General features: G+C 48.8%; 1 protein-coding gene across 6 annotated transcripts in view; it reads left to right on the plus strand.

Annotated features, from left to right (window-relative positions):
- LOC309341701 (potassium voltage-gated channel subfamily KQT member 1-like) overlaps positions 1 to 12,444 on the plus strand; it is a 370,888-nt gene that overhangs the window by 192,431 nt on the left and 166,013 nt on the right. For all 6 annotated transcript variants that reach the window (XM_081861359.1, XM_081861358.1, XM_081861362.1 and 3 more), the window contains one exon: positions 5,694 to 5,769. In XM_081861359.1, coding sequence (XP_081717485.1) covers positions 5,694 to 5,769 — 76 coding nt within the window. The remainder of the gene's footprint in view (positions 1 to 5,693; positions 5,770 to 12,444) is intronic.

Consider the following 12,444-nt stretch of genomic DNA (forward strand, 5'->3'; position numbering starts at 1 on the left):
TCTTCTAAAAGTCAGATAGTTGTTTATTTCCTTGACATCTGATGGGAGGGCGTTCCACAGGGCAGATGCCACAACCAAGAAGGCCCTCTGCCTGGTTCCCTATAACCTCACACCTCGCAGTGAGAGAACTGCCAGAAGGCCCTTGGAGCTGGACCTCCGTGTCCGGGCTGAACGATGGAGGTGGAGACGCTCCTTCAGGTATACTGGGCCGAGGCCGTTTAGGGCTTTAAAGGTCAGCACCAACACTTTGAACTGTGCTTGGAAACGTACTTGGAGCCAATGTAGAACTTTCAGGACCCACATGGTCTTGGCGGTCACTCCCAGTCACCATCTAGCTGCTGCATTCTGCATTAATTGTAGTTTCTGGGTCACCTTCAGAGGTAGCCCCACGTGGAGTGCATTGCAGTAGTCCAAGTGGGAGATAACTAGAGCATACACCACTCTGGCAAGACAGTTTGTGGGCAGGTAGGGTCTCAACCTGTGTACCAAATGGAGCTGGGAGACAGCTGCCCTGGACACAGAATTCACCTGCAACTCCGTGGACAGCTGCGAGCCCAAAACGACTCTTAGGCTACGCACCTCGTCCTTTAGGGGCACAGTTACCCCATTCAGGACCACAGAGTCTTCCACACCTGCCCACCCCCTGTCCCCCCAAAACAGTACTTCTGTTATGTGGTCCCGGCGGCCGCTCCCAGTCACCAGTCTGGCTGCCGCATTCCGGATTAATTGCAGTTTCCGGGTCACCTTCAAAGGTAGCCCCACATAGAGCGCATTGCAGTAGTCCAAGTGGGAGATAACCAGAGCATGCACCACTCTGATGAGACAGTCCGCGGGCAGATAGAGTCTTAGCCTGCGTACAAGGTGGAGCTGGTAGACAGCTGCCCTGGACACAGATTTGACCTGTGCCTCCATGGACAGTTGTGAGTCCAAAATGACTCCCAGGCTGCACACCTGGTCCTTCAGGGGCACAATTACCCCATTCAGGACCAGGGAATCCCCCACACCCTGTCACCCAAAAACAGTACTTCTGTCTTGTCAGGATTCATCCTCAATCTCTTAGCTGCCATCCATCATCCAACCGCCTCCAGACACTCACACAGGACCTTCACCGCCTTCACTGGTTCTGACTTAAAAGAGAGGTAGAGCTGGGTATCATCAGCATACTGATGAACACTCAGCCCAAACCCCTTGATGATCTCTTCCAGTGGCTTCATATAGATGTTAAAAAGCATGGGGGAGAGGACAGAAGCCTAGGACACCCCACAAGTGAGAGCCCAGGGGTCTGAACACTCATCCCCCCCACCACTTTCAGAACACGGCCCAGGAGGAAGGAGCGGAACCACCGTATAACAGTGCCCCCAGCTCCCAGCCCCTCAAGACGGTCCAGAAGGATGTCTTGGTCGATGGTGTCAAAAGCCACTGAGAGATCCAGCAGAACTGGGAAACAGCTTTCATCTTTGTCCCTCTTTGAAAAACTGTTATGTCCATGGAGATTCCTTCTGACCATCTATGGTATTGTCTCTTTCACTTTCCCAGTGTTGTCTCCCATCATGACTTGTGGCAGAATTGAATCTCGGAAGTTTCTCAAAGGTCTTTGCTCTCCGTCCCTTTTGCTTCGATGTCTCAGAACAGGCGACAGCCTGCTAAAAGCCATTCTGTCTCACTAGTAATACTGTGTTGCAGGTCTTCGCCATTTCCCCCCTCAGCCTAGGAAAGTGGGCTATTTCCCATGGATTCTTTTCATCTTTACAGCTGAGATTTATAGCCAATTATCCTTTATCTTTAATTACATTCCGTCAGAAGCACAAACAAATCTCTTTTTCGATGTTTTAAGTGGAGGTGGGAGGAACAACTCTATGTTCCCATCATATTCATACTCTCCCTCCTTTTTCATTTCAAGTCACATACAGTCTCCATTATTGCTATATTGATCTCAGTATAACTCCAATTATTTCCTCCTCACTCGTAAATATTTTTTAGCTTACATTCCACAGAGGGTTGCCGAATCATAAATATAAAGAGAAGCTTAAAATAAACAAACCATGGGCTCCCCTCTCCCCAGCCATCTCTTGCACCAAATAAAATCTTATCTCAGCTGAATGTCTTGCAGTTTACAGTCACATCTCTTTCCAGCACGTGGCATTACTTTAAAGCCAATTAAAAAAATCCAATTACGGATAACCTCTGCTTCCAGAAATGGAGTCGGAGGGTTGCAGCAGAGAACCTGCTTCTGCATCCAGTGCCTTTGCCTGCTCTTGCATTCCATGAAGAAGTGAGTGCCAGACCTCAGGGCAAAGCCCAGGTGAAAGCCCATTCCTCCCAAGCCAAGAGAGGAATTCAGAGAATGGTTTAACCCCAACGATTTTCTCTGTCTTTATTTGCATCAAGGGAGGTGTCCATTCCTGACGCAGAATGGAAATAAAAGCTTGATCTTTTTAAAAGGAGGAGGAGGAAGGCACCTTTCCTGTAAACACCCCAAATTACTGCATTTAAGACAAGATTGTGAAAAGGAAATCCTGCAGATTGGACACTGCTATTGCTTGATTGTGGGCCCTTATGTTGTAAAAAGAAGGAGGAGGAGCAGAAATAGAACAGCCAGTTCTGAGATGAAATAAGGTGACAGCTGAATTGAGTGCAGGGAAGAGGCATTGGCATTGGCATGGCTCACTTGATCGAGCAGCCCAAGTGATGGTCAGGGTGCTGTCAGCCCACAGAGGCTGCCTAATGTTAGGGTCCACAACAGTTTGTACTGCTTCCAGTGGTCCGTTTGAGGCAACCTCAGGTAAAGGTGCATTATGGCTTGTCAGCCCCTGAGCTGGACTTCTGGACAGAAAGCGCCACCCTCCAAGATCCCTTACTCTAGCATTGGGGTGGGACAAGGTGTCCCTGTCTCTGTCCCTCCTAAGGATCCAGCCCAATGACTATCCCACCTGTATTTATTTATTTGTTTATTTGTTTGTTTATTTATTTATTTATTTATTTATTTCATAAAATTTATACATGGCTTGATTGTTGAAAAAAATCTCAAAGCGGTTTACAAAAAGAGAAAGCAGCAAAATTGAGAGAAAAACTCACCCATACTTTACAAGTTGTGACATGCATAGAATAAAGAACAAAATGCAAATATGTGCTATTGCTATGAAACAGGCACAAACTTCGCATAGCAATAGTCAATCCATTTGTGAGTAAAAATGTATCCCTGGTCCTGAAAACCCGTGACCAACTGATCTCTATAGCAATGTTGCAGGTGGCATACACGTCTAAAAAGAGACCCCACTGGGTTAAACTACCAATGGAGTAAAGGAGTAGGTGATGGCAAAGCCCTTAGGAACAAAGGTGGAGAGAGTAGGTGCAGGCCTCCTCTTATCTCTTAGGACCCAGCAGAGGAAGTTTTCAATCAGGTCCACTCTGAGGCCCTGCCAAGAAGAGCCAGAGCAGCGTGGTGTAGTGGTTAAGAGCAGTGGACTCATAATCTGGTGAACCGGGTTCACGTCTCCGCTCCTCCAGATGCAGCTGCTGGGTGACCTTGGGCCAGTCACACTTCTGTGAAGTCTCTCAGCCCCACTCACCTCACAGAGTGTTTGTTGTGGGGGAGGAAGGGAAAGGAGATTGTTAGCCGCTTTGAGACTCCTTCAGGTAGTGATAAAGTGGCATATCAAATCCAAACTCTTCTTCTTCTTCTTCTCTCTGATTGGCTCCCTCACGGGGAGGCCATACCCACCCATGCTGAACCACAGTGTGCCTAGGTGTGCTGAGGTTAAACAGGAAAAGGTCTGCTGCCCCTCCCCAAGCTGCAATCTAGTGCAGATCAGGACACCTCAGTAAGACAGGAAATGTAGACACTGTTGGAAAACTTGCCCCCTCGGGAGAGGCTGGCCCCTCTCCCCGGCTCCCGGGGCTTATTTACCGGTGATCTACCCTGGCTGGCATCCTTGCAGTCTAGGAAGACCTTGATAGGCGACATCTCCCAGCGTGGAAGATGCACACCCCTTTTCACCCTTGCATACCAGCAGGAGAAAGAAGATAGTCAGAAAGTCTGTTTCATCTACGGTTTATTTCTGTCTGTACATCTGTACAAAAGCATGTCTGTTCAGTTCAGTCTCCTCCAAGCAACTGCAAGAGACTTCCTTCACAAAAGCAACAGGAAGGTCTCATATTACACAAAGAGCAAATCCCTGTGAATTCCCTGGAGCTTCCGGTCTCACGGTCAGCTCCACCATGTGATGTAAACATCGAGCTGCTTGTTCTCAGCTGCGTAGTACTCTTATCCCAACAGACACATGCAATAATTTTGCTCTGTTCAGAAGGGGAAGCTAAGCCTGACCTGTATGTAGCAGAAACTGAGTATGATTGTTAAGTTGTTCACCTTAGTTCCCTTTGCAACAAATGCCACATTAAGGGGGAGAGTAAGTCCCCTTTCATGCCAGCTCACAGAAAATTTAGTGGTCCAGGATGAGTCAGAATGAAAGAGTGAGAGATGCTCAAAGGAAGGGATATTTATACTCAATTTCTCCCCTTTGAAGGTGATTTTCTTTTGTACAGTGGCTAGCCAGGTGCCTTTGGGTGTTCACAAGCAGAGCATAAAGGTTTACAATCCCCAAATGTGTAAGAGCAAAATGCTCTCCGAATATCTCCAGGAAGAGATTTTGCATTAAGCAGAAGTGGGCATACACAACTGACTTTATTGCGTACAATTTCTGTTTGGGCCTGCCCAGGTTACCCTTATCAGCAAAGTATAAGGGGAAGCACACTCTTTACATGTGAAATATGTGAAATAATTTTGTTTTTAAAATTAAGCATGCTTGTAAATAGTAATTTGCCTGGTCAGCTGTGGTTTCTAAGGATCAAGCAGGAAAGCTTTGATCAACCACCTGGTTTTGCCAGAGTTTTGGTGTGTCACAAGCAACTGTCACAAGCTAGTGTGGGCAGATAGGCTGGCAAAAATGTTTCTGGTTTAATAACTTTCGTGAACTCATTTGCTATGATGAAATAAAGACCAGCATCTTTCTAGGAAAGGTTTTTTGTTATAACTTCAAGTGTCCAAATATCTGCCTGCATTTTAATTTCTTTGTAGTAGAAACTTGTGGGTACCTTCAAAGAATATGAAGAGTGTCACAATGCTCCACATTTGCCTACATTGTGCCTTGCTTGCACTGATGGCAATTTCTCCTAATCTCCAGAATTTTCTATACTTCAGATTTATCTATTTTTGTTTAACGCCTTAAACCACTAATTCTCAAACTATGCCAGGGCACACCAGCATGCCATAAGAAATGCTAGTTGAGTAGCTACAGGATGATAGAAGCCTCCAGTACCTGACCTACTGTTTCTCTGCATGATCCACTGTTTGAACTTGCCATCTTCCAACCAGGAGGAGTGATGGTCAGACCAGTCACTCATGCAGAGACACAGACAGGCACAGAAGCAGATAGTGAGCTCCTTTGAAGGCAGGCAGTTATTTCTCTTTCACACTCTAAAGCATTTTGGTTATGAGCACAGCATGCCTCCATTCTGCACAAGTGGATCTCAGCTGTCAGAAACTTGAAGGCTCCTATACAAAATTGAAGCAGGAAAGACAAAGCACAAACATCTAAAGGGGCATGTATGCTTAATATACGATTGCGAATTTGCACTGAAAAGCTTTGTATTTTAAAATCTTTGGGGGAAAAATGTGTGCCTGGTTTGTTTTGTAGGCTAACAGAAGCGCACCGAACAGCTGTCAAAGTCATCAGGAGAATGCAGTATTTTGTAGCCCGGAGGAAATTTCAGGTAATAAATGGCAACAGCAACAGAACCAAGTAGTCCATAACATAAGTACTGTGGAAAAGGTATTTGAGGTGAAATGTGTAAAAAAACACACCAACACCCACCCACCCCTCTGCCTAGGCACCAAACTGCATAGCTCCAGATTGTTCAGACAGGACCTTGATTACTTCTAGTATAATAGAGACTAATTACTGTGAACATTGTTTTATGTTTGAATCTATTTTTTAAAGTTTGCAGTTTCATTTTTACACTGACTTACATTGTGCCACCAATACAGATCACACACAATGCACTTATTTTCCCCGTCATTAACAGTAAATTCCTCATTGTATGCAGAGGTTTGGTTCCAAGGGTTCTGAGTATGCATGAAAATCACATGCACTCAAACCCTTGGAGCTTGGTATTCAGAGCCTGGCTATGTGTTATACTCCACATGTTATACTCCAGGCTTGACTACTGTAATTCGCTCTATGCGGGGCTGCCCTTGAAGCTATCCCAGAAACTCCAGCGGGTGCAGAATGCTGCAGCGAGGCTCCTCACCGGGTCTCTGCCATGGGAGCATATTCACCCAGTGCTTTTCAAGCTGCACTGGCTCCCGGTGGAGTACAGGGTCAGATTTAAGGTGCTGCTTTTGACCTTTCAAGCCCTTCATGGCCTAGGACCCTCGTACCTACGGGACAGCCTCTCCCAGTATGCCCCACAGAGATCCTCAAGGTCCATAAATAGCAACACCCTAGTGGTCCCGGGCCCTAAGGAAGTGAGATTAGCTTCAACCAGAGCCAGGGCCTTTTCAGTCATGGCTCCAGCCTGGTGGAACACTCTGCCTCATGAGACCAGGGCCCTGTGGGATCTGATTTCTTTCCGCAGGGCCTGTAAGACAGAGTTATTCCGCCTGGCCTTTGGCTTGGAGCCATTTTGATTCCCTCCCTCTCTTTCTTTTTTATTTTCCTTTCTCCTCCTGCGATGAGGCTACATTTTAATATTTTAATGTTTCAATATTTTAATGTTGTATTTTAATTTTATTTTTAAGTTGTAATCATTCAACTTGTTTTTTTATTATTGCTTGTTAGCCACCCTGAGCCTGGCCTTGGCCGGGGAGGGCAGGGTATAAATAAAAATTATTATTATTATTATTATTATTATTATGTAACACAGGGACATTGCATGTAAGCTCTCACTGCTGGGGGTTCTGAAGTTTCTCTCTCAAAAACAGGCAAAGAAAACTGAATGGGAATACACAGTTTTCTGACTACCTATTTGTTGTTGTTGTTGTTGTTAATATGCCTCACTATTTGTTCTCCTCCCCATTTCAGTCCATAAGAAAAATTAGTTACTAAACAGAGATAAGCAGAGAGACAACAAGCCTAGTAAGAAAGGCAGACTGTGGCCCAGATCCCCTCCAGCTTTCTCTGCCTGTCCCTGGGGAGACTTCAGCATTCTCTGTAAATTTTCTTTTTTCTCTGTCTCTAATTTTTCCAATCTAAAGTTTGGCTTTGCACATTTTCATATCAGTTTGCAATTTTAAAAAAATACAGTGTGAAAATTCATCCGCATTTTTGTGTGAATTTGCGCTGTGGGTTAAACCACTGAGCCACTTGGGCTTGCCAATCAAAGGTCGACGGTTCGAATCCCCACGACGGGGTGAGCTCCCGTTGCTCGGTCCCAGCTCCTGCCAACCTGGCAGTTCGAAAGCATGTCAAAGTGCAAGTAGCTAAATAGGTACCACTCCGGCGGAAAGGTAAACGGCGTTTCCGTGCGCTGCTCTGGTTCACCAGAAGCAGCTTAGTCATGCTGGCCACATGACCCAGAAGCTGTACGCCGGCTCCCTCAGCCAATAAAACGAGATGAGCGCCGCAACCCCAGAGTCGTTCGCGACTGGACTTAATTGTCAGGGGTCCCTTTACCTTTACCTTTTTATCCTTACATGCACATTTTTATATGCAGTTTTGACTAGTGAACCATTTTTGGCAAAGCACTTTACCCTAGTATATGCATTTGTGTACACATTGGTTTGCTGGAGCAAGGCATTGCAAAATTTTGGAAGAGTGCAAGTTTCAAAGGGCGGCTGTGTTTCAGTTCTTGTATTGTTTTGGAAAGTCCAAATTAGGTAGGTTTCCCTTTAAATGGGAACAGAATCAAATTTCTCCCCCCTCCCTTCAGAACCTGCCTTGCACACAACAGCTGTGTTTCATGTAAAAGCCAATGCAATTCTGGGCTGCATCAATAGGAGTATAGCATCTAGATCAAGGGAAGTAATAGTGCCACTGTATTCTGCTCTGGTCAGACCTCACCTGGAGTACTGTGTCCAGTTCTGGGCACCACAGTTCAAGAAGGACACTGACAAACTGGAACGTGTCCAGAGGAGGGCAACCAAAATGGTCAAAGGCCTGGAAACGATGCCTTATGAGGAACGGCTAAGAGAGCTGGGCATGTTTAGCCTGGAGAAGAGGAGGTTAAGGGGTGATATGATAGCCATGTTCAAATATATAAAAGGATGTCACATAGAGGAGGGAGAAAGGTTGTTTTCTGCTGCTCCAGAGAAGCGGACACGGAGCAATGGTTCCAAACTACAAGAAAGAAGATTCCACCTAAACATTAGGAAGAACTTCCTGACAGTAAGAGCTGTTCGACAGTGGAATTTGCTGCCAAGGAGTGTGGTGGAGTCTCCTTCTTTGGAGGTCTTTAAGCAGAGGCTTGACAACCATATGTCAGGAGTGCTCTGATGGTGTTTCCTGCTTGGCAGGGGGTTGGACTCGATGGCCCTTGTGGTCTCTTCCAACTCTATGATTCTATGATTCTATGATTCTATGTAGCAGATCTCTCACTTTGGAATGAGTGAGTAATTGGCTTAGATCACAAAACAGTTTTGTTGTAGTTCTTTATTTTTCTGTGTTTATGCTTAAAAAGACCTGCAGAGGATGCCAGGTTAGTGCCCCTCCCCATTTTTTGTTTCCATTGTGTGTTTAGGATTTGAGGCATTCTCAGCCTCTGACTGGGCAGCTTAGTCACTACTCTACAGCCTGCACATTCTAATGTGGATGATTTTATATGAACAAAGAGAGGTTTATTAGGAAGGAAGAAGATTAATTATGCTTTTGGGTAGCCTCCTCTCTCTTTTTCTGGTTTTGTTTCTGAAATATACTCAGAGTCGCAAAGTGATTTCATGCTCTTTATTCAGCTCATAGTGGTGAGGAGGAATGAATGAAAGTCCCCTCAAAGTATCTGCTTTATATACATTATTTACACAATGCGCTGCACATGATTGGCTAATTCCGGAATTCTACTGTAAGCCAATCAGGTTGTGGATTCACTTCTATCTGGAGCATGATTGGGTGGTTCCTGCCAACCAATCATACTGCTGCATTGTTCTAGGACCAATCAGACTGCTGCATTCTGAATCCTATTGTTCTAGGACCAATCAGACTGCTGCAGTTTGGATCCTATTCGACTCAGTACATAACACCCCTCCCCTCTAAGTTCCAGTCCTGCCCGGGAGGTCGCATTCATAGTCCTCAAGGTACGCCGGCGGCCTACGTGTGCGTTGCGGCCTGGGGTGTTCCCTGGTCCGGGGTTCAGGTTCTGGCTCGTGTTCCAAGGATGCTGGCTGTGATGGGGCTGTCTGGTCTGGCGCAACCGGCTCACTCAGTTGTGGTTCTGGTTCCGGTGTCCCTTCAGCCTCACGGGTCCTCTCTGTATTTACTGATTCTGCCTCTCCTGCTGGCCCCTGCTGCTCTGTGGGCCTCACTGCCCCACTGTTCCCTTGGGACTCCTCTGACCTGCCCTCCTCCTCCTGGTTTTCTCCCGGGAATCGTCGCCGTATCTGGTCGCAGTGACGGTGCCAGCATTGCCCTCCATCTGTTAGCACCTCATACGACACGGGGCCAGTGACCCTGGTGACTGTGGCAGGTACCCATGCTGGGCCTGCCCCAAAATTCTTTGCGTACACTGGGTCATGGGGCTCGAAGGTCCGGGGGTTCCTGCCTTCCCCCACCACTACCTCATCCTGAGCTCTATCGGGGTGAAGGCGGTCCAATCTGATTGCAAGGCGCCGACCCATTAGTAGTTCAGCGGGGCTCCAGCCAGTCGTTGAGCTGGGGGTGCTGTGCTGTGCTAGAAGGAATGTGGCAAGGCGGTACTCCCAATCCCCTTGCGTCATGTGTCCTTGGTGGTCCGCACCATGCGTTCTGCTTGGCCATTGGTGGCCGGGTGGAATGGCGCTGAACGGATGTGGCGGATGGCGTTCTGCGCTGTGAAGGTTTGGAATTCTCCTGACGTAAATGCAGTCCCGTTGTCTGAGACGAGACTGTCAGGGAGCCTGTGGGTTGCAAAAAGCCAGCGTAGTACCCGGATGGCTGCGGACGTAGAAATGGACGGTACCAGTGCGACTTCCAGCCATTTGGTGTAGGAGTCCACCACTATGAAGAATGTTTTCCCCTGAAAGGGGCCAGCGAAGTCCACATGCAGGCGTGACCATGGTGCTCGGGCGGACTCCCAGGACTGGACTGGGGCCCTTGGGGGATCTGGGCGGGATTCTTGGCAGGCCTGGCAGTGTTTGACCCAGGCCTCTATCTCTCCGTCGATCCCCGGCCACCACACATAACTCCTGGCTAGGGCCTTCATTCTTACTACCCCTGGGTGTGTCTCGTGTAGGGCTGTGTGGACCCTTTTGCGGAGGGGCTGGGGAACGACCCTGCTTCCCCATAACAGGCACCCCTTGTGGGCCGACAGTTCATGTTTGCGGGTTGTGTAGCCGGCGAATTCTGGCCCGGGGCTGCTGCTGGGCCATCCCCTCCACACCCAGTCCAGGACCCGGGAGATGACCCTATCTTTCTTGGAATGGTGTGCAACTTCTTGTGCCTGAATGGGGCGGTCGGGAAGCAGCTCCAGCCTCATAACCTCTTGTGCAGGTGCTGGGTCGGGGCCTGTTTCCGGTAGTGGTAGCCTGCTGAGGGCGTCCGCATGGCCCATCGCCTTCCCAGGGCGGTGAATCAGTGCATACTGGTAGCAGGCAAGGAAAATTGACCACCCGAGGACGCGAGGAGACAGCACTTGGGGGGTCTGCTTTTCGGGGGCAAACAAGCCAAGCAACGGTTTGTGGTCAGTCACCACGGTGAAGGGCCGCCCGTACAAGAAATCATGGATTTTTTTTACTCCCTTCACGATTGCCAGACCCTCCTTGTCGATTTGCGAGTAGTTCCGCTCGGTTGCGTTGAGTGTCTGGGAAAAGTATGCCACCGGTACCTCTCTTCCATCCGGGAGTTGGTGTCCCAGAACAGCGCCAATACCATAGGGCGAGGCGTCGCATGCTAGCACCACTGGCAGCCTCTCGTCGAAGTGTGCCAAGACCGAGTTTGAGACAAGCAAATCCTTGACTGCCTGGAATGCGGCCTCCTGGCGCTGGCCCCACACCCAAGGGGCCCGCTTGTCCAGGAGTCTGTGTAGGGGCTCTGCTACCGCCGCCTTGTGGGGAAGGAAGGAATGGTAAAAGTTCAATAGTCCCAAGAAGGCCTGAAGTTCAGTCTTGTTCTTGGGCGCTGGGGCATCACAAATGGCCCGTACCTTGTCCCCAGTCGGGTGGACCCCTTCTGCATCCACCATAAATCCCAGAAAGTCCACCTGAGGCACTCCTTGTAGACATTTTTCCCGCTTCACCTTGAGACCCGCCGTCTGGAAACGGTGCAGAACGGTGCGGAGGTGGTCCTCAAACTCCTCTGGTGTGGGCCCGGCAATCAACACATCATTGAAGAAGGGGGTGATGCCAGGAATCCCTTTAAGGAGAGAGTCCATTAGATTCTGGAATATGCCTGGTGCCATGCTGACACCGAATTGCAGCCGCTTTACCCTGAACGCTCCTCTGTGCGTCACATTCGTCTGTGCCTCTGCTGTGGCCTCATCTACTGGCAGCTGTTGATATGCTTGGGCCAAGTCCAGCTTGCCAAAAATTTTCGACCCAGCCAGGGTGGCAAGGACATGGCTGACCACTGGCACTGGGTATGCGTGGGCCGTGAGGGCCTTGTTTATGGTACATTTGTAGTCTGCGCAGATGCGGACCGAACCATTAAGCTTGACGGGTGTGACGATTGGGGTTTCCCAGGTGGCATTAGGCACCGGCTCCAGCACTCCTTGCTCCACGAGCCGGTCCAATTCCTCGTCTATACGGGTTTCAGGGCGAACGGGACCCGGCGGGCCTTGAGCCTGACCGGTTGTACTGCGGGGTCAAGCTGTAGAGCAATGGGGGAGCCCGTATACTGTCCCAATTTCCCATCGAAAACCCCTGGAAATTCCTTGCATATGGCGTCCACGTCCACTTGTAAGGTAGTGTGGTTCACCCCGGTGATGGCTAGCCCCAGTGGTCCAAACCATGCCAATCCCAGTAAGCTAATGTAGGGGCCCTTGACCACAAGCAAGTCCAGTTGCCGCGTCCGCCCTCGGTATTGCACCCTGAAGGTCCCCACCCCCATTGTGGGGACCTTACGTTTCTGGAAGTCCTGGAGGGTGAATGGGGCCGGCCTGAGTTTGGGACCCCCAGTAGGACACAGTTTCCTTAAGGTCCTTGCCGAGATTATGGATAGAGTTGAACCCGTGTCAAGCTCCATGCGGCATGGGGCCCCCTCTATCTGTACCTCTACATAAATTTTCTCTAGGTTGGGGTGGGGCAACTGGTATACCTGGAAGTCC

The sequence above is a fragment of the Podarcis erhardii genome, assembly GCF_964252035.2.
Source record: "Podarcis erhardii genome assembly, chromosome: 5".
Lineage (NCBI taxonomy): Eukaryota > Metazoa > Chordata > Lepidosauria > Squamata > Lacertidae > Podarcis > Podarcis erhardii.